The sequence below is a fragment of the Notechis scutatus genome, chromosome 1 (genome assembly GCF_049901735.1).
Source record: "Notechis scutatus isolate UNSWTSFEM ecotype Mainland chromosome 1, rNotScu1.2, whole genome shotgun sequence".
In the NCBI taxonomy this organism is placed as follows: Eukaryota; Metazoa; Chordata; class Lepidosauria; order Squamata; family Elapidae; genus Notechis; species Notechis scutatus.
In genome coordinates, this window is record NC_142009.1 from 133,740,565 (window position 1) to 133,761,929 (window position 21,365).

Sequence of the window (21,365 nt, forward strand, 5' to 3'; positions counted from 1 at the left end):
AAAATGTAAGGATCCACTTCAGCTTATCCCAAGAAGTGAAATAATTAAAAGCCATTCATCAATATATCAGCTGAAGGAAAACCTCCAGAAATATCCATATTAGAGAGAAATTAAAATATTATTTGGTTAACCATTCTGGGATTGAATGTAATGAAGGGAAATGGCATATTGCCATATAAAATATAGGAGTATTAATTAGTTTTACTGCTAACTAAACAAATAAAATTTGCAGCCACAGATATTGAAAGTAAATGAAGAGTTATAAAGGAAAGATGCTTCTTAAAAGGACTAATATACCTAATTACAAAACAGCAGTGTATCATTTGAGCACTTCTGACTTTTGATGTTACATAGTTCATGCGCTGCAAACTGCATTCTATTTCACCAGGTTCATGATCTACAGAAATGAAATGCATAACAAAGGAATAATCAGGAAGGGAATTTTAATCTGATCTATATTTTACAGTGTGAGTTTGCAAAGTGTTAAGTCACAAAGTGATTTATTGTTTTAGGTGTAAGTGTTAAATCTGGTGTAATCATTGCTGATACTATCCATACACTTTCGTATAATTGTCAGCTGACTGCAGTAGAAGCCATTGCATCACAGTTTTCTGTATATGGAGTTTTCCACTACTATAATAATAAACATATCCAAAGGCCAGCTTGGTGTAGTGATTAAGGTATCAGACTAGAAACTGGGAGTTCTAGCCCTGCCTTGGGCACAAAGTCAGCTGGGTGATATTGGGCAGTCACTTTCTCTCAGTCCTAGAAAGGAGGCAATAGCAATCTACTTCTAAAATCTTGCCAAGGGAACTATAAGGATTAGTGCAAGCAGTTGCCACAAATCAACACTGACTCGAAGGCACAAAAGAATAAAAACAAAGAAACATTCATAGGGGACAAATAACGTTTCTAAAATGGTGTTTTTGTAAGAAAAAATAAACATTGGTTCAAGGCACAAGGAAATAAAATACTTTCCTTTTAGCCAAGACTCTGGCATTTTCCCATAGTACTATAGTATGTCTAAAAAGGAGAATCCTCAATAGTTTGCTCACTAGAGAAGCTGGAAATGGAGATAATGCAGACCCGCAGGAATCCCCTCCCAGATTATCAGTAAATTCTATAAAGTTGATACACATAGTCAAGGGTTACTTGAAAAGTCTGAAAATTGGAACTTTTTACTACTAGCAATGAAGGTTGGTTTACTTTTGAAGAGAAGCCTGAAAATGTTGCTTCTTCATATATAGGTAGTCCTCAAATTATGACCACAATTGAGCCTAAAATATATGTTGCTAAGAGAGACATTTGTTAAGTGAGTTTTGCCCCATTTTCCAACTTTTCTTGCCACATTTGTTAAATGAATTGCTGCAGTTGTTAAATTAGTAACATGGTTGTTAAATGAATCTGGTTTCCCATTGACTTTGCTTGTCAGAAATTCGCGAGAGTATCACATGACCACTGGACACTGCAACCATCATAAATATGAGTCAGTTATCAGGTATCCAAATGTAAATCACGTGATCATGGGGATGTTGCAATGGTCATAACTTAAGTAGGAAAAACAGTCATAAGTCACTATTTTCAGTGCTGTTGTAACTGAACAGTCACTAAACGTACTATTGTTAGTCAAGGACTTAGAATAAATTTTAATTAGAGAGAGTAAACTAGACAAAGACATTGTAGAGCTATAAGTGTTCAGATCCTGTAAGGTGGAAATGTCAGTACTGAGTAAGGTGGGATGATCTTAAGAGAATGCAACAATGCAGCATTTCTCATAGTATCTAAGCATAAAATTTTACAAAAGAGAAGCAGTCTCTGGATTGGCTGTGCATTGGATAGTCAACCAGAACTATTGAGCAGTACAGACAAAATAGAGTTTTCAAGACACATACCTAGACTTAATTAAAAAGTATTATGTCTATGGATCCCTTTGGCGGAGGAAACATCAGTAACATCAATAATATCAAAAGTAAAGGAAAAAGGGGTCAAGAAATATACTGCAGATTAGCATTTGGTAGAGCAAACATGAAGATCTTTAAAAAAGATACTCAAGTGTTGTGATGTGTCCAAAGATCAGAATCATGCAACCATAGTTTTCCCTGTGACAGTCTATATTGGAAGTGAAAGTTAGATTTTAAAGAAGTAGGATAGGAAGAATATTGACACTTTTAAACTCGGGTATTGGAAAAGACCCTTGGCAATACTGTGGCCAGCAAACAAAAAAACAAAGCAGTGGACCATTAAACAAAACAATCCAGAGTTTGCAGCATAAATGACAAATTATACAACTTGGGACACATTACACAAAGACCTAACTCTCTAGAAATGGCTTTAATGCTGGGAAAGGTGGAATGAAAGAGAAAAGGATGACCAGGACCAAGGTGGCAATGAGTGCATTGTTAAGAACAGATTAAGCCTAGATCGTTGCGGAGAAAATCAATCTTATGTGATTGCAAAGAGTCAAAAACAATGACACATAATCTTTTATGTTCACATTTTGTTTGTTTGTTTGTTGTTTTAACCATTCAGCTGTGTCTGACTCTTGGCAACTTTATAGGCAAGCACTCTCCATGCTACCCTTCAAAAACAGCTTCTTTCAGTTGATGGATGTTCATCTTCGTATCAGATTGGATGTTATCAAGCCAGCATGTTCTTTGCTTGCCCCTTTTTCTTGTTTCACTAACTATTCCTAGCATGATTGACTTCTCCAATGAGTTTTCATGCACGACATGGCCAAAATAAATCAGATGTAATCTTATGCTTGGCTTCTAGTGATGTGTCTGGTTTTATATGATTCAGTAGTATTTTGATATTTTTAAAAATACACATTCACATCTAATTGCAGTATATTTTTTTCTCCACACAATCTTATGAGGAAGGTAAGCCTAAGATTGGTTTAGAGTCATTAGGTGATTTTCCTTGTTTGAAAATGGACTAGATAAAACTTGGCTCTTCCAGCTAGTCTGACACATTTATCAATAGATCACCGTTCCACCCTTGTAATAGGATAGTCAATTTGTTATAGGTTGCTCTAAATCAGCGGTCTTCAAACTTGACAGCTTTAAGACTTCTGGACTTCAATTCCCAGAATTCCTCCTCCAGTCATGTTAGCTCAGGAATTCTGGGATTTGAAGCCCACAAGTCTTAAAGCTTGAAGACCTTTGCTCTAAATGTTAGTGTTGGGCTTTTAAAGTTCTTCTGTTCTGATCTTCATCTGAGTGTGCATATATTTGCTATATCCAAATTGGTATAACTGATTTCTTTGCCTGAAAAGCCTTTGCCCTGCTGGATGGCCAAACTGCTTGTTTTTGAAGGGAAAGACTTGGCAGCTAAATAGCTGCAGAAAAATTATATTGTTGACGGAAACCTCTGATTTGCTTGGATTATGCCCCTCGTCTTTGTGGAAGTCTGTATCCACATTATAATTGTGATTAATTTTTGCTAATACAGTGAAAATGTCAGTATTATGGAGGTGACCGAAAAAGCATTCACATCGCCTTGGGTGGGGAGAGAGAATGTGGTCTTCACCATTTCCTGTATATTCCAGATTTTTTTTTAATGGCTTGATATATGTTTAAATGCTTTTGGTATTTAAGGTATTCATAATGGCTTTTAGTTAGTTGGCTTTTTAAAAATGAGTGGCTCTATCCTGATAGAATTGTTCAGCGCCTAAAAATAACATTAAATGTTTCTATAAAACCTTTAGATAATTATTGTATAGTTATCTTAGTGACATTGTAGATGTTTCTGAAATTTTGTTCTGGAGACAGGTTAATAGCTATTTCCTTAAAGTATATTTAAACTGTCTATAAAAGCGAAATTTCATGTACAATATGTTGCTGTAGTTTTCTAAGACAAGCTGAATGTAAGAAATTGTATTTCTGAATATATGTGGTGTGTATGTGTGTGTGTGTGTAAGGGGGGCGTGTTGGGGTTTCCCATAGACTCTTTCCCATTGAATTTCTATGAGATCAGACTAGTGCTGTGTATGACTACTAAATGGCTACCTTTTTCATGTGTACTGTCTCATTTCACCATTGGTAGAATATTTTGTGCAATGAAATATGTCCTTCCCTACAACATGCACAAATTAATTTGGTGGCAATTTTGGTTTCCTACAGCACAGTCATTTTTTCTCCAGGGATTGCCACTTAAACCAACAGACTACTTGCCTGAGCCTAGAAACCTTTATAGTCATGAAAATGACGGTATAATTTTCTCTATTAAAAATTATTTGTCTTCCTTAAACAATTTGTTTCAATATACACATGCATTTTATGTCTCATTATTGCTTCGGGTTGAAAAAATTGTTTTTTCAATTCATATGTTTCAAAATAAAACCTTTCCTACATGTTTAGTTCATTTTATGTTAATTAAAATCTTATTTTATAGTTTTTTAAATTTTGGACAGATTATGCATGGAAATATCATAGATATTAGGAAAGGATTTTTGCTTCCAGATTGTAATTCCCATGGTTAAATCCTGCTTTTAGACTAATGTCGTGAAGTGTCTGAAAGCCAGGATAAACCCAATGCACAACTGACTGGTAATACAAATATTTCTGGTTTTTCAAGAAAAACCTCCAGGTAGGAAAGATACTTCAGGGGGAAAACTTGCTGATCTGAATATTCGTGACTATAGTAATACAGCTTCTAAATATTTATGTTCGAGTACAAGAGTTTTCTTTAAATTGTACACATTATGTGTTTCTGATCTCTGGAATCTTGAGCATATTCAATGAGCAGTAAAGCTTGAAATGTTTTGAACGAATGTTGCATCACCAGCCTTTTAAATAAACTAAAACAAGGGAAGAAAAATTGTTATGCCATAGATGACAATGTTTCCACTCATTTGTGCAATGTTTGCCCCCTTTTGTCTAATTTAATAATATAATGATTTTGTTCAGCCCCATAACTTGTAAAACATGGAGAATCTTCAGCACATGGAAGCTTCTTTAGTGAAATGTCTTCTCTTCCATTGCTGCTTATCCTGCACCAATACGTGTGTTACACTTTTATAAGGTCCTTGGTGCTCTCTGAGCTTGGTTGTTTTCTTGCAGATGTTTCATTATCATGCTGGGTAACATCAGCAGTGCTAGAAGAGAAGGGGGATTTTATATACCAGTGGTTGACTGTCAGTGTTGGTGAGAATGTTGTTTTTTACTATGTGCTTTCTTAATTGAGGTATTACTTCTTGATTGTTCTCTATATTAATCTTGGTGTTAATGTCTGTTCATCTGGTTATTGATTGCTAGTGAGAAAGTGTTTTGGTCTTTGCTTTCTTTTTGGCTTTTTGGTTGCCTCTTTTGAATAGTATGTAGAAGTTATTTATCTCTATGTGCCTGTGATGTCCAATTTGCTTGAGTACCAGGCTTCCAGAAATTCTCTAGCATTTGAAATTTGGGTTGGCTAGGATGCTCAGAGTTTCCTAGTTGAAAGTATGTTAAGTCTGTCCATGTGTTGTGCAATTAAAAGAGTTTTCATCATGTCTGCTGATCACTAGTTCCCATCACAACTATAAGAACAAGTCGCTTGTGTCTCCCAAGCACTCTAGATATGTCAGAGAAAAAAGGAGAAATGGTGTGTGACACCACCAAAAAAAAACCTGTCTAAAAAAGCAAAGGCAACATTTGTGGATATCCATGGGATATTTTTCCTATTCTAATTTCGCTCTTTTACCTTTGTGAAATTAAGGTAATCTGGATCTATCCCAAAGAGTTTCCCTGGACAGGTAGATAAAAATGCCCAAATCAGTTTCAATATCTGTGTGGCAAACAAAAATATTACATTTATCCTGCTTTTTATATATATTATCTCTCTATATATATACACATTCTCTGTGTGTCTGTGTAAATGTATGTATATATGTTTCTACAGTATTTATCAGTAATGGTACATGCATGACAATAATTATATAGTCTGAAGCTATTGCAAACAAATAATTTAAAATGAAAGTTATTTAATTTGTTCTTGTGATATTTATGTTTTGGCTATGTATTTTTCAAAAGAGCATAACTGATTAAAGTTGATGCTAGAGGAACTCTGCATAATACTTGGGGGTCTGTAGGGTAGCTAAGAAAACATAGGCATCTGTTTTGACTAAGATGAGAATAGTAATCCTGTAGAAAGTGAGTTTCTTTACGTTCATAACCCAAAACATCTTCCATTACTTATTTACATATTTTGTTTTTCAGGCTTGGCCTAAGTATGATGATGTTTATAAAAAAATGCATGCCCTTGCAGGATTCATAGACCTGCCTTGTTTTCCAGATATAACAGAGCACAGCTTCCTTCATCCAAATATTCTTTGCATGAAATACATGATGGAAATCAACTTGCCTGGTAAGGGAATATTTAGTAGTCTACTTTAGTATCTTCTAGTTGTTTATATGTTCTTGGTCAAAACCTTATTTTTTGAAACAGGGGTTCCTATAGAAAAACAAGGTAATGGGTACAATGAACAAGCAATTCAACCTTTACAAAACAAAAATAAGGAACTATGTCTGTCTGTCTTCTATCACATCTATTCAGACCATCACCATCGCCTCCGATCCGATCTAAATATAGTATATAAAATCATACATTGCAATGTCCTACCTGCAAATGAATACTTCAGCTTCATAACAATACAAGAGCACACAACAGATACAAACTCAAGGTTAACCGCACCAAACTTGACTGCAGAAAATACGACTTCAGCAACAGAGTGGTCAATGTTTGGAATACTCTACCTGACTCTGTGGTTTCTTCCGCAAACCCCAAAAACTTTAACCTTAGACTCTACTATTGACCTCACCCCCTTCCTAAGAGACCTGTAGGGGGCGTGCATAAGCGCACCAATTGTGCCTACCGTCCCTGTCCTATTGTTTTTTATTTTTCTTATAAGTATCTATCTCATGTATTCAAAACTATATTTATTCTTATACCTGTATCTTGTAAGCGATTGACAAATAAAATAAAATGTAAAAAAAAAAAGTTTTACTTTGGTTATGTAATGCCCAAAGTAACTAGTTTTTAGAGTTTTATTTTTACTGACCTGGGGTATTTTGTGCTGGGAGGTGTTCTAATATAAACTAATTCCTAAGGGCTAAACATGTTTACTTGAAACCATATACCGTATATACTCGAGTATAAGCCGAGTTTTTCAGCCCATTTTTTTGTGCTGAAAAAACCCCCCTCAGCTTATACTCGAGTCAGATTCCCCTCTGAAAAAAAATGGTGTGGAGCTCTGGAGCTGGGCAGCTGCTTCCCTGCTTCCGTGTTTCCTTTGCAACTTGTAAGCATGGGGGTAATCGGAAGCAGAAAAGTTCTTGCATGAGGATATATTGTTTTTCTTTTTTTTAACTGTTTTTAGGGGGGAAGACCCACCATCATGTGAGAATGCTCAGACACGAAATCTATCCTCCCGAAAATAAGTGTGTGTGTGTGGGGGGGATTTTAACAGAGGGAAGACGTAAGGAGAAGGCAAAAGCAACGGAAGATCCTTCTGGGGAAACTGAGGGGAGACTCACCCTTGGTCCAGATGAGCCCCTTCCCTGCACCTAAGGAAGCAGAGGCAGCCAGCAAGGGCAGGCAAGCCCCACTTCGCGGACTCCATCCGTCCTCGCTCCCACCCAAAGCCACGAAGTCCCCCAATCGTGCAGCCCAGATTCGCCCTCCCCTCAGGGGGCAGCAACGACGCCCGGTGTTTCCCGAGACAAGAAGCTCCGCCGTGCAATGAAAGCGCCTGGCTCTAGGCTCGCGGGCTCAGAAAACAACGCAAGCCGAGGTGGCTTCAGCTCCGCTGCTTGCTTCCTCAGCCCCAGCTGCTTTCAGTCCACTCGGGAGGAGGAGGAGGTGGTGGTGTGGTGGTGGCTCGCGTTTCTGAGCTCTAGGCTCGCAGGCTCAGAAAACAACGCGAGCCGCCGCCGCCGCCACCACCTCCTCCTCCTCCTTCTCCCGAGTGGACTGAAAGCAGCTGGGGCTGAGGAAACAAAGCCAAGCGGAGCCGAAGGCACCTCGGCTCGCGTTGTTTTATGAGCCTGCGAGCCTAGAGCTCAGAAAACAACACGAGCCGCCACCACCACCACCACCTCCTCCTCCTGTCATCATCATCTTCTTTCGGGTTAGTGAATCAATTAAACCTTTCATGATAGTGAGATCGTTTCCCAAATTAATTATTTTTATTTTTGAAATTTACCAGTAGCTGCTGCATTTCCCACCCTCGGCTTATACTCGAGTCAATAAGTTTTCCCAGTTTTTTTGTGGTAAAATTAGGTGCCTCGGCTTATATTCGGGTCGACTTATACTCGAGTATATACGGTAACTATTTCAGAGAGAAAATATGTAACTCACGGTTGATATGACTATTTCAGAATACTGCATTCTACAACATTTGAGGCTGTTCTCAATCTTTTTTTTTCTTTTCATTCAGATGATATGAATAAATGGACTTGTAGAGTGATAAAAAAAATTGGTGTTGATGAAACAGACTTTCTGACACTTCATCCTGGCAATAAATCAACTTGGAAAGTGAAATACGATATACTTGCTGTAGCTATTATTATAGTAGTGCTGAAAATTCTATTCTTATTGGATGATGAATATGAGTGGTAAGTGTCCTTTGCTTTATAAAAAAGAATACTTAACTTTCCAGTTCTGAATTGCAAAATTAGTCAAATGTTCTTAACTGTAAAAATCTAAAAAGATTACATTAGTTTAGATAAAAGTTAGCTTATTGCTTGGTTAATATTAATTTCAACCATGACTCTCACTGGATAGCTTTGGGTGAGTCAGTTTCTCTCAGCCCAGCCTACTTCACCGAAGTGTTGTAGGGAAAAAAGAAGTCAGCAATATGTACAGTCAAGAGACAATACATAAACCTAATAAATAAAAAATAAATTGCAACTTGCATTTCCTTTTGCCAATTTCCTATGACAGATTGTGTTTATTGAAGCTGTAACAGTGTCAGAATTTACTGAACCTAATATTAATTAAAGTATTATTTTAATCTTATGTGCAGGCAGATAAAAATTGTTTTGATGCAGTGAAGTTTAATATTTGGGCTGCGCTGGCAACCTGAATTTCTGTGAAAATTTAGTGATGTGCCACTTTGATGCAGCAGGTGCTAACTTGTATATAGTGTAAATATAAGGCTGACAGACTACAGTAGATTTCTGGGCTATTAAATTTTTAAGTGGCCCAGTGGTAGTAATAGAAATAGTAAATAGTAAATACATTTGATAAGTTTAAATACAGGGACATGATTCCAATAAATAAGCCAATCTGATTAATATTTTGTATTTTCAGGTTGCTAGCAAACTACGTGAAAGAAAGAAACAAAAAAAATGAAGAAGGTAACCAAACTTTAAAAAAAATAAAACTATAATTACTTTTGTAATTTCAACCATTCGTCCTAAAGTATCTGTGGCATAATTGTGAAGACTAATCTGAAAATATTTCAAATTAGGAAAGAGAAAACAAAAAACTTTGCATAGTTCAGAATATGTTGACAGATGACTTTAAGAATGTTCAAGAGGTTGCCTGGATTTTAGAGTTGTATATCTATGCTACTTATAGGATATAAGTTTTGAGTCGGTGAGTTCAGAGGTCATGTGAATCAACCAGTTTTTTAGTCACAGGCATTCACAGACTGGCTGCAAGTTTATGCTTTTCTTTCTCACAGTCGCTCACTATTTTGATGCAGTTTCCCTCAAATCTTCCCGCTGTCCATAACTGTGATTAGTATTAAACTGTTTTGATGACCTACATGTTTTGGTCAATGGAGCTCTGTGTATCCCAGGGCTATTATGGTTTAATAAAGATTGTTTTGTCACAGGGTGGCAAAGCTGGTGAAATTGTTTTAAAGGCTTCAGTGTAGCTTGTTTGGAATTAAATCATTATCTTTAAAAATGCATTAGGAAGTAGACTTGTTTATATTAGCTAATATATGCCCTTAATCTTAGGATATCGGAAAATCAGTGTAGTACTTTTAATTACACAGTAGAGAGAGTTAGCCTGGTTTGTTTGTGTAATAAGGCTTGTCTCTATTTCTGAGTTTTCTTCACTATTGAATGCTTTTAAGAGAAGATTTACAAGTTGTCTTGTACTACAGGTTGTCCAATTTTTGATATTAAAAAATGGTACATTGTTGTAAAGAATATTCTGGATGTGGAGCAGAAGAAATATAATGAAGAAAGAATCAGGTATATTTCTGAAATACATATTCTTATATGTGACAGTTCCTTTTAGGTTATGCAAAAGAAAGCAAAGAAGTAAGAAATAGTGAGCCAAAGAAAATAGGGCATTATAAGAAAACAAAATACAGCTTACTGTAATTTACACCAACACCATTCATTGCATCTCTCCATTATCTTTATATCCATATAAACCAGTCTTGCTTCCCTCACATGTATACACTGCTTCATTATTTTTGTCCTTTTATATAACTTTCCTCTTTTCAGTTTCTCATCAACTTCAGTCAATAATGGTTTTATCGGTTTTCCTGTTTCTCTCAATCTGTTCATCCTTCATATATTTCTTTTGGAACTCAATCCTCATTCATTCTCTTTGTATGACTAAACCAGCGTAATATACATCATTAATATTTGGTCCACCTTCTTCGTGACTTTTATCTCTTCTTATTTTTCATGTCAGACTTTTTAAATACCCCCTTTCCATGGCATTCCACGTGTTCCCCTGACACACCCAACTGTCACTTCCTGGTAACAAAGTGAACAGAAGTCCCTGTTTAAATTTAGCCATCTCACTTTTGAAGCAAATGTTTATTCTTTGCAACAAACCACATAATATCACTGGCTCATCTTAAAATGTCTCCATTTTCCATTTTTAAAATATTTTCTAAAGTACTACTCCAAGCGACGCCACTGCTGCATTTATCTGTTTGCTCTGATTTTTTTTCTCCTCTAACTTCCCCTTTCTTTGTACTCTGATCAATTTGCAGTGAGTATAAACATTTGGAGCCCCTTAGAAATCATACTGTAAGAGGTTGTATTTGCCTAGCTGCATGATAAATTATATATTAGACTTCTGTTGTGGATATTTGCGATTAAGTTCCCTACCAGATATTGTTGGTGTTATATTTCAGTTTTCAGACACAGCCTTTATACTCACATGTCAACCAGCCACTTCACAAGCACACCTGTATTTTCACATTTCTTTAATATATATTCTACACATGTAGTCTTCTGATTTTTTTCAACATACTCACTATATTTATGATTTCCTTTTCATCAATATATTTCCTAGATGTGCATTTCGGTCCCATTCTTTGGCAAATCACTATCATTCCCCTACAGGTGTCAAAAATATTCCAAATATTCCTTCATGTCAGTTTTATCCCAAATTATTTTGTGAATTTTATTTTTAATTCAACTCATTCTCCTGGAGGTTCCTTATTGGTCATTTTCATTCACTTGAAGAACTATGTTTTATTATAATCAAAGTTGTTTTCCATTACCTAAGCCTCCTTTTAAGTATTAGATTGTTTAACTAATTCTTGCTCTGATTTATTTTTTTCATTGCAGCTTTCTTTACCTCACATTATATTGTAAGCTTCTTTTATCATTTTTGCGGCAATCATTAGCTAATATACTGTAGTGTAAATTCTTCAGAACTATACGTAATATTGTACTACTGTGTCAGAGGTTATCTGATTCTCAGTAAAGAGAGTGCTTAAACAAACAATGAAGTGCACTGCTTTCTGTGAGGTTTATTTAAATAGAATATCTATTAGCAGGAATTGGAGGAAGCCCAGATCTCACTGCAGACCACACATTATAGCATTAGGGATCATTCTAAAAAGTTCACAAATTCATCTCACCACTGATTTTATTCTATTCTATCTGTTCTGTTCTGTTTTATTCCTCATCCACAAAGCCTCTTGCATTTAGTTATTCTGCCTAGTATTCTTTTTCATATCTATAGCTGCATACTCTTCGATGGTATTATGTACTATAATTTTTTTCAGTTTATTCCAAAGAGCTTCCACATCCTTTCATCTATTTATTTTCTATTTATTGTGTTGGGAAATTATATTGCTACTCCCTTTTCATAAGGGTTTAATATTTTATCTTCCTGCAGGCTTTCAACTTTCATTTTGGTTTTAAAATTTTTTTCCATGTTCATTTTCCCCGAAAGTTCCCTCTATATTAGCTAATGACCCCACATTTCAAACTCTCATTGTCCTTGTATCATTCATTAATTCACTCAGTCTTTTTAATACAATTATTTATTGACTCCTTTTCTATACATACAGTTAAACAGACATGAGCTGTGGCAGCGCAGTGGTTAGAATGCAGTAATGCAGACTAAATCTGCTGACTGCCAGGAGTTTGATCCTAACCAGCTCAAGGTTGACTCAGCTTTCCATCCTTCCCAGGTGGATAAAATGAGGACTCAGATTGTTGGGAGCAATAGGCTGACTCTATAAACCACTTAGAGAGGGCTTTACAAGCACTCTGAAGCAGCATATCAATCTAAGTGCTATTGCTATTGCTATTAAATATAATTTTTCCAAGCAGATGGAGTCTCTGAATGGCCCAAAGCACTTCTGTTTTGTACTCCCTCATTTTGTTCACACCTACTCGTTCATATAATCTAATAAAATAAATGGCCCAACATACACAGCTTTTCTCACCTTCTGGAGTTTTACTCTAAACCATAGGTTAGCTATTTCATTCATAATCAAACCTATATTTTTGCTTTCATGTCTGTTTTTATCCACTTTGATCTATAATATCAAAATCGTACTTCCGGCTTCCCTTGGTTTCACATACATAAAATGTATCAAACTGTTTTTTTTTTTTTTAAAAAATTCTTCTGTTAATTCATGGTATTTATCATTGAGTCCACTTATACTTTATGTCAGTTCCCCAAGCTTTTTTGGCTTTGTGGACTGGGGAAGGGAATAATTCTGCGTGAGAGGCGGGCAAGCACCTGCATGCATACACAGCTCCATTTGTGCGAGTGGCAGGCACACATGCCTGCTACTTGCGCAAATGGAACATGCATGCGCACTCTCGCCCACTGGGGATGTGTGAGTGCTCGCACGCTGCTTTGGGCAGTCCGGTTCTGAGGTGCTGATGGCCCGGTTGTGAGCCATGGCCTGGGTGTTGTGAACTCTGCTCTATGTGGTAGTCTTCCATTTGCCATCGTCACCAGGTAAATCATAATTACTCATCTCTACCATCTGTGGTGGCTTTGGTCAATTTGGTCCAGTTATTTGGAAAAGTGTAACCTAAGTTACAAGCTTCGGTTGCCTCCAGCTTGCATGCAACATTCCCTGTTAACAGTTGAGGCCAGTACTGGTCAACTGGTCAACATTTTCCATTTGAGGAAAGAATAATGATACTAAAGAGATAATGGTAAAGTTAGAAGTCATGTAAAACTGTGTATGTGGAAGCATGACATAATTTTAGTATTTAGTATTTATTTGATTTGTCAATCGCTTACAAGATACAGGTATAAGAGTAAACATAGTTATGAATACATGAATACATATAAGAAAAATAAAAAATATAAAATATAAAAGAAACAATAGGACAGGGACGGTAGGCACAATTGGTGTGCTTATGCACGCCCCCTACAGGCCTCTTAGGAAGGGGGTGAGGTCAATAGTAGACAGTCTAAGGTTAAAGTTTTTGGGGTTTGGGGAAGAAACCACAGAGTCAAGTAGAGTATTCCAAACATTGACCACTCTGTTGCTGAAGTCATATTTTCTGCAATCAAATTTGGTGCGGTTAACCTTGAGTTTGTATCTGTTGTGTGCTCTTGTATTGTTATGATTGAAGCTGAAGTATTCATTTGCAGGTAGGACATTGCAATGTATGATTTTATATACTATATTTAGATCGGACCAGAGGCGGCGTAGTTCTAGGTTTTCTAGGTCTAGAGCTTCAAGTCTGGTGGCATAAGGTATTCTGCAATGAGTAGAGGAGCGGAGAACTCTTCTTGTGAAATATTTTTGGACTTTTTCAATTGTGTTAATATCAGATACGTGGTATGGGTTCCAGACTGATGAGCTGTATTCAAGTATAGGTCTAGCAAATGTTTTGTATGCTCTAGTTAGTAGTGTGATATTACCAGAGAAGAAGCTTCGTAGAATTAGATTAACAACTCTTAATGCCTTTTTGGCTATGTAGTTACAGTGGGATCTAGCACTTAGATCATTAGAGATGAATACTCCAAGGTCCTTGACAGAGTTTGGATCCTCAGCAAGGTCTTGACTATTTAGCTTGTATTTTATTTTCTGATTTTTTTTGCCAGTATGTAAGACAGAGCATTTATTTGTTGAGATTTGAAGTTGCCATTTGATTGACCATTCTGATACATAGTCAAGGTCTTTTTGGAGGGTAGTAGTATTGTCTGTGGTGTTGAATAGCTTTACATAATCAGTGAAGAGAACGCAGTTGCTCTTAATATGATCACAGAGGTCATTTATGTAGAGTATGAAGAGAGTTGGTCCTAAAACACTGCCTTGGGGGACACCACTGTTGACAGGTACAGAATTTGATAGGACGCTCCCAATTTTGACAATTTGTTGTCTGTTTGACAGGAATGCTTCTATCCAGTTATGTAGGTGTCCATAGATAACATAAGATTTTAGTTTTAGTAGTAGTTGGTCGTGTACCACTGAATCAAAGGCTTTACAGAAGTCTATGTAGATTGCATCTATTGCTTTGCCCTGATCGAGTTGTGTAGTCCATATGTTTTTGCAGTGTAAGAGTTGCAGATTAAAGGATAGTTTTTTTCTGAAACCAAATTGTTTATTAGAGGGTAGGTTGTTTGTCTCTAAGGGAGGATAATGGATTGGTTAATAATTGATTCCATGACTTTACAGGTAACGCAGCATAAGGAGATTGGTCTGTAATTTTCAACTAGGCTGGGGTCTCCCTTTTTGAAGATGGGGATGACTGTGACTTGTGACCATAGTTTTGGCAAGGAGCTGGTCCTGAAAGATTTTTCAAAGATTCTGCGTAGAGGTTCGGGTATGGCAGTGGATAGCTTTTTTAAGAAGTAGGCACATATTCCATCCGGTCCAATAGATAGAGATAGTTTTAGATTGCGTAGTGCTTTTTCAACATTGTCTACTGTAAAATCGATATGTATTAGATCGTTGCAGTTGTCTGTGGTTCGACTAGGAAGTACTGGGCTTGATCCATTGCTGTTTACAAATACTGAGCCAAAGAATGTGTTAGCTTTGATGGTGTTGTCATTGCAGTCTTTACCATTAGGTCCTTTCAGGGGTGGGATTGACCTTGAGTCTTTTAGTTTGTTGTTTACAAAATTGTAGAAGGCGCGGATGGAATTTGTGCGTAGAAGGTTTTCCTCTTGTTTAATGTGATAATTAGTGCATTCAGTTTTTATCTGGTGGCATAGATTTTTGTATCAACTTTTGAAGTTGACAAGATGACCAGATTTGTTTTTTCGCCAAAGTGATCTCTTTTTGGATTGAAGTTTCCTTATTGTTATGGGTAATTTGTTTTTTCTGGTTTTGGGAGTTGTTAATGGTACATGTAGTTTGATGGCTCTTTTGATTTCTAGTAAGAATATGTTGTAATGGTCTTCAACAGTATTGCATCCAGTGAATAGAAATTTCCAATCAAGGGAAGAGAGGTCGTTGATTATAAGATCATAGTTGCCTTTTTTGAAGTTATAATTGGGGATTTTGTTGTTGTGATGATTTTTGTGTGGATGTATGTTGAGACAAAAGTCAATCATGTTGTGGTCACTGTTGGAAATTTGTATTCCATAAATTGAATTCAAACTATTGCAGAAGATGAGATCGAGGCAGTTGTTAAGCCTAGAATTTATTGGTTACTAGTTGTTCCAGTCCCAGATTTATTACAGCATTGTAGAAGGTTAAATGTATGGCTTCAGTTGTACATTCGTTTAGGGTCCAGTTCTCAACTCGCAGAACTTAAGGGAAGGGGGACCTGTATATAGGTTTGATTGTAACATGACCATTTGGGGATATTTAAATGTTTCCTCCATGCACCCACAGCTATTATTTCATTTTTAGGCGTTTATGGCGATGTGAGAAACCACTATTATATTCAGCCTCTGAAAAGTATGTTGTCCTCAAGAAAAAACGTGAGTATACTTCCTGTTACTTCCCTTTCCTAAAATATACATCATATTCCTTTTCATTCAGAGAATGAGAAGCAAAAATAACTTGCTCTACAATTATAAAATAAATTTTATTCATTTGTCTATTTATTTATATGATTTATATGACTGCTGATATTACACGGGTGACTTTTACTAGGTAATTTACCAGAGTATGTGAGACATATCAAAATCACAGGAGCAGATCCTCTCTAGCCAGATCACTCGCCCTAATCTTTCTGAGTAGATAATGTTAAGCATTTCCTAGAACTAATCCTTCCAGGAAATCCATTTCCAGACTCTCTTTCCCATTCTGCGCCCTAATACGAACACATTAGAAGAGTACCTCCTTCCAGAAAAACAAAGTCTAATTTCTCATTTTAACTCAACAGAAAAAAGAGCCATCTTGATCCTCATACTAGTCCTACTTTGTGAGCTGAGTGGAATAGAATTCCCCAAGAACTCGTCACTTTGAATGTTGTTCAAGTCAAAGAGATGTTCTACTGTAGGCACTCTGAGATTTCTAATGAATAGCTTTCTTCCCTGGTGTTCAGTTAAGAAAATCGTATGGTTTTTGTAGTATCTGTATTTGTTAAAGATTTGTTAAACTTCACTTCTGATTCCTTAAGATATAAGAACTAGCATTGAATAGCTTCTGCTGAATAGGTTTTTCCTTTTATCCACCCATTTATTCAGATTAGATCATTTAGTTTTATTTGCTATCTATGTTCTGTCACAATGAATTAAAATTCATTTTTTCAGCCTTTACCTTTTTAAATTTGTAGGGTGGCCAACAACTCTGGACATCCTAGAAATTGGCTTGAGAAGTGTCCCTGTTTAGCCTGTTCCCCCTGTAATTGAAATCACCTGACCATCTCCCTGGTCAGAAACTAGGCTTCCAACTGAAATTTCTCAGTTGATTCTTCCTTGCTGAGGTCTAGTATGTTAACCTCAGTATAATTCCGCCATGCGCAGGATGGTCCTCTTTTAACTTTGCCTGCATTCTTTTTCTCCTCCAGAGAAATATAGTGTTGGCAACGATTGCATAGATCACTTGGATTCTTCCAGAAATAATTCTGCCACATATTTTCATGGCTATTCATGGGAGGTTCCTGGGTACTAAGATTTTGCATTTCCATTTCTAGATAGATGTGGTTTAAGTTTCCCACATAGTATGCTATGCAGACCAGGGCTTCAGTTTTTTATGCCCCTCTTTATTAACCATTTTAGTCTGGCTACAGCTGTTTCGGCTATACATTTTCTTCTGAGAGTAGTGGTGCAGAATTTATTTATTTATTGATAATTGAAATACTTCTTCCTAATGCTTTCTTAAATCCCAAGATTGCAAATACTTCTTTTGAAGCGGGGGTAGGGGGCTAGGCGGGCATTGGAGGCACACATAATTTCCTTACTGTAAATTTATATTCCCTTAAATACCATGGAAGGGATTTGGCCATCTTTTTTTTTTTCTAAGACCAGAAAGACAACAAAGGACCACAAATTTAACAACAAATTAACATTAAACAGCACTCTTGGAATTTCCTGTTTTGCATTTTTTTCCCTTATATTGCTTAACTATTCTAGTTTATTGACAACTCCAGTTGTTAGAGCTTTCAATTTTAGACATACGTTAGTGCTGGGTTGAGCTATTGCATTGTTCTTTCAGTCCGATCTAAGAATTGAGATGATAGCTCCACTTGAGATTTTTTTTTAGATAGGGACAGTCCTCGTATAGACCAATTAGATCCCCCTTTTTTGTGTTGTATTTTGTTTTTATTGTTTATAATTTTGCTAGCTGCCCATGGTTGATTTAAGATCAGGTAGTACCTAAATTGAAACCAATAAATAAATGAAACAAAATTAGAAATTGGATCCTTCCTCACTTGCTCCTGGAGCTTCTCTCTTGAAGTTACACTTCGTGAGACTCCAAGAATAGAAATTCATGAGGAGGAAATGTATGTCATCCTTTCTTAAAACAATAAGATTTTTCAAGTTTGTTTGCATCCACACAACTATTTGTGAGAACTATTTGTGTAAATTGACATTAAATGAGATGCCCATAGTCTCGCAGGTTTTAATAATGCTTTAACCTCTTCTATCGCTTCTGAATTTTGAGGCAACTTTTACAAAGGATTTGAATGTGTTATGTGAAGGTTGTTTCCTTCAGCCTGAAATGTTTGGGTGTACCTAAAACAATCTTGACAAAACAATCTTGAATGGTTGTACTTTATTATTGTAATATTTTGTTTTGTACAGAGATGGTAATGGATCTTCAGAGGCAGTTTCGTACCCTGACTGGTTGCCTGGAACTAACTGAGAAGCGAAAGCCTTCCCTTTTCCAGTTCAACTGGACTGAAGAAAGCACAAAAAAGGACTGTTTTCATGGTCATAGTCTCGGAGCGCTTTTGCAACAAAAAGGAGATACCTTTACCCCTCTGAACAGAAACTATTGGTTGTGTACAGTTAAAAAGCGCAAGAGGTAAATATTTAATGCTTTTGTTGAAAATGTATGTTGAATGTTCTGTTTTAAAATGGCTAAATTAAATTTCCTATATTAGAGCACCAGTACACAAGTATGTTTGGTGATCCAATCCTAGAATGTTTGGTGATCCAATCGAGAGATTGCCAAAAGTTGTATCAGGCGTGAAGTTCCACTTAAACTGACAACATGCTTATGCACAGGAATCTATTCAGCTAATGGTTAACACTATTTTAGCTCTAGAGAAGGGTCAGTGAAATTCAAGCGGGTTTGAACTTAGTCCATTTGTGGCCACATAGAGACTCTGGGTTGATTCCTCTTTTGACTCGGACCTCAGGTTCTGCCAGTTCTTCTCCTACAGGTTGTTAACCAAATAAAAATTATTTTTAAAATGATCAATGAGGAACATTATTAATCCCATGATCTGAGAGGAATCCTATTCATTATGAGCATTTTAATTAATTTTAGATGTAAATGATATATGTTGGGTTTTATTTTACATTGCTTTTCTTTTTATTTTGCATTTTATATATTTATTAGTTATTTATGTATAATCTTGTTATATAAATATAAACTTATATTTAATTGATTTTTTTAAAAAAGTAAGCTCTCCAGTAAGGCTATAGTGAGTTTAGACATTTTCCACAAGCATCAGACCAATTGTATTATGAATTTAATAATCGCTAGATGACTTTGAACTATCTTGTAAACCTTGTCTATTAATATAAATTTGGAAGTAGACTACATCCAATATTACAGATTATTCACTTTACCTTCACTATTACAGATTATTCACTTTACCTTTACCTTCACTTCAGTCTTCTTACTTTACCTCATTTCCCAAATGTATCCCAGTTCTGCTTTGGGAAAAATATTTTTAGGGGAAAGAACATGAATCTGAAATTATGATTTGTTCTACTGGTGGAATGACCTCTATCCAACACCATTACTCTTCACTGTACTATCTTGGTGCTTTCAGTAAAGTCCATCAGATGATCTGTAATGATTTTATTTGAAGGCCATCTGGACTAGCATTATGACTAACCAGATGCATTCAGGAAGCTAATCAACATGGAAGGAAGACAGTAACCCTCTTCCCTGTTGTCTTTTATCTGCATGTATTTTAGACATAATTCCTGTGATTCCAGAAGTAGTACGTAGACATTAAAACCAAGAACCAAACTTAATGAATTTATCTTGTATATTATTTATTTGTATGTATATCTTCCTTTTCCGCCAAGGAAATTGACCTTGGATCTTTTTTTATTTTAAGCCCACAAGATTATTAGTATTTGTGATTTGGTTCCTTTTTTCTTAACATTTTAATTTTAGAATACATTTGTGCTACTTTTCTTTCAACATTATTTCTTTCTTTGTTAGGGCACGCAGTCCTCGTGAACGGTACAATGAATCAGATTTTCCCCATACCTATCGATTTGTGCTAGATCTGTTTTCCTTCCTCCTGAGAGTGCAGCCCTATCTCATCCATGAAGAAGTATCTACAATAGAACAGAAACTGTTTCGTTCCAAATTGCATATGAAGTCCAGAATATTCAAAGTTCAAAAAAAGTGAAAAGTCGTAAGACCAGTGACTATTGTAATGAAGATCTATAGTAACCAAAAACAATCCATGTAAGTTTCGTGCTCCATCTCATTAATTCCATGGAAATCATCAGGTTAAGATAGATTCATCCTGTCTGCAATCAGTTTCTATTTAGGTCAGCTTCAGAAATCAAATGCCCAATCTAAGAACCAAGCTTTGTGAAGGAAAAAAAATCAGTGATGAGTTCGAACACTACCTCTGTTTTCTCAGGTTTCTCCTGCCTAGAGTCTTTGTTTTGTTAAAGATGAACCGGTTTGTTAAACAACAGTTTTCTGCAAAATGCATATAATACTGGGAAGACCCCCATTTCCTAAACATCCAGTTTGGGAAATTTTAGAACTTGTGATTCGTACAAACTGAGTTTACCAGCTGAATTTGTTGGATGAGTAATATGTTAGAACTGAATCTTGCACATCCTTTCATCAGGTAAATTGTAGAAAAGATGATATTTGACTACCAAAGTTTGTTTTTTTTTTGCGTGCAATACCAAGGATGTTGTAAAATGTTCATACATTTATTTATATTGTATAATATAAACAATATAGGTAATATTTTATTTATATACCTCTATAATATTTTTCTCATTAAAGTCTACTTATTACTGCAAAAAATAAAACTTGACATATATTGAAATGTTACCCTTTTGGAAATGAAATATAAATCTGAGTCTAGTGAAACAGAAGGCCACTTGTTACAGTGCCTTGTGTCAAAGTGCAGAGGCCCGTTCCAACTTTTCAATCTGAATCTCCAAAACAATTTCAGTCTCATTCCCTTCCTAATTCTCTCTTTGATTCTTTTATATTTTACAAAGTAGGTTATTCATAAGAGTAGTTAAACATGGCCATAACATTGAAAGGTAAAGGATTTTTTTTCTTGTTTTTTTGTTTTGTTTGTCTTGGGGAGGAGAATCAAATGTACTTGAGAGAGGATCAGGGATATCTCACTTCCTAGTGATACTTTTGAAGAACTTAAAATACTAGTTGATTCCAAACTGAATGTGAGTGAACAGACCAAAAAGCAGCAAACGTAATTTTAGGCTACATCAATAGATGAGCTGTTTCTTAGTCATAAGAAGTAACACACATATTCTGTATTTGGTCAGATCCCCAGCCCCACTCCTCTGTTCTGGATGCCTTGTTTCAAGAAGGTTTTAGATGAATTGGATCGGTGCAGAGA

At 36.0% G+C, this 21,365-nt stretch overlaps 1 protein-coding gene across 2 annotated transcripts in view; it reads left to right on the top strand.

The window, feature by feature from the left end:
• The window catches only part of TAF1B (TATA-box binding protein associated factor, RNA polymerase I subunit B), a 48,869-nt gene extending 28,045 nt beyond the window's left edge, over window positions 1-20,824 (top strand). For both annotated transcript variants that reach the window (XM_026674331.2, XM_087946297.1), the window contains 7 exons: window positions 6,195-6,342; window positions 8,414-8,591; window positions 9,289-9,335; window positions 10,094-10,184; window positions 16,022-16,092; window positions 18,364-18,586; window positions 19,967-20,824. In XM_026674331.2, the coding sequence (XP_026530116.2) occupies window positions 6,195-6,342; window positions 8,414-8,591; window positions 9,289-9,335; window positions 10,094-10,184; window positions 16,022-16,092; window positions 18,364-18,586; window positions 19,967-20,159 (951 nt within the window). In that variant the 3' untranslated portion in view covers window positions 20,160-20,824. The remainder of the gene's footprint in view (window positions 1-6,194; window positions 6,343-8,413; window positions 8,592-9,288; window positions 9,336-10,093; window positions 10,185-16,021; window positions 16,093-18,363; window positions 18,587-19,966) is intronic.
• The last annotated feature ends 541 nt before the right edge of the window (window positions 20,825-21,365 follow it).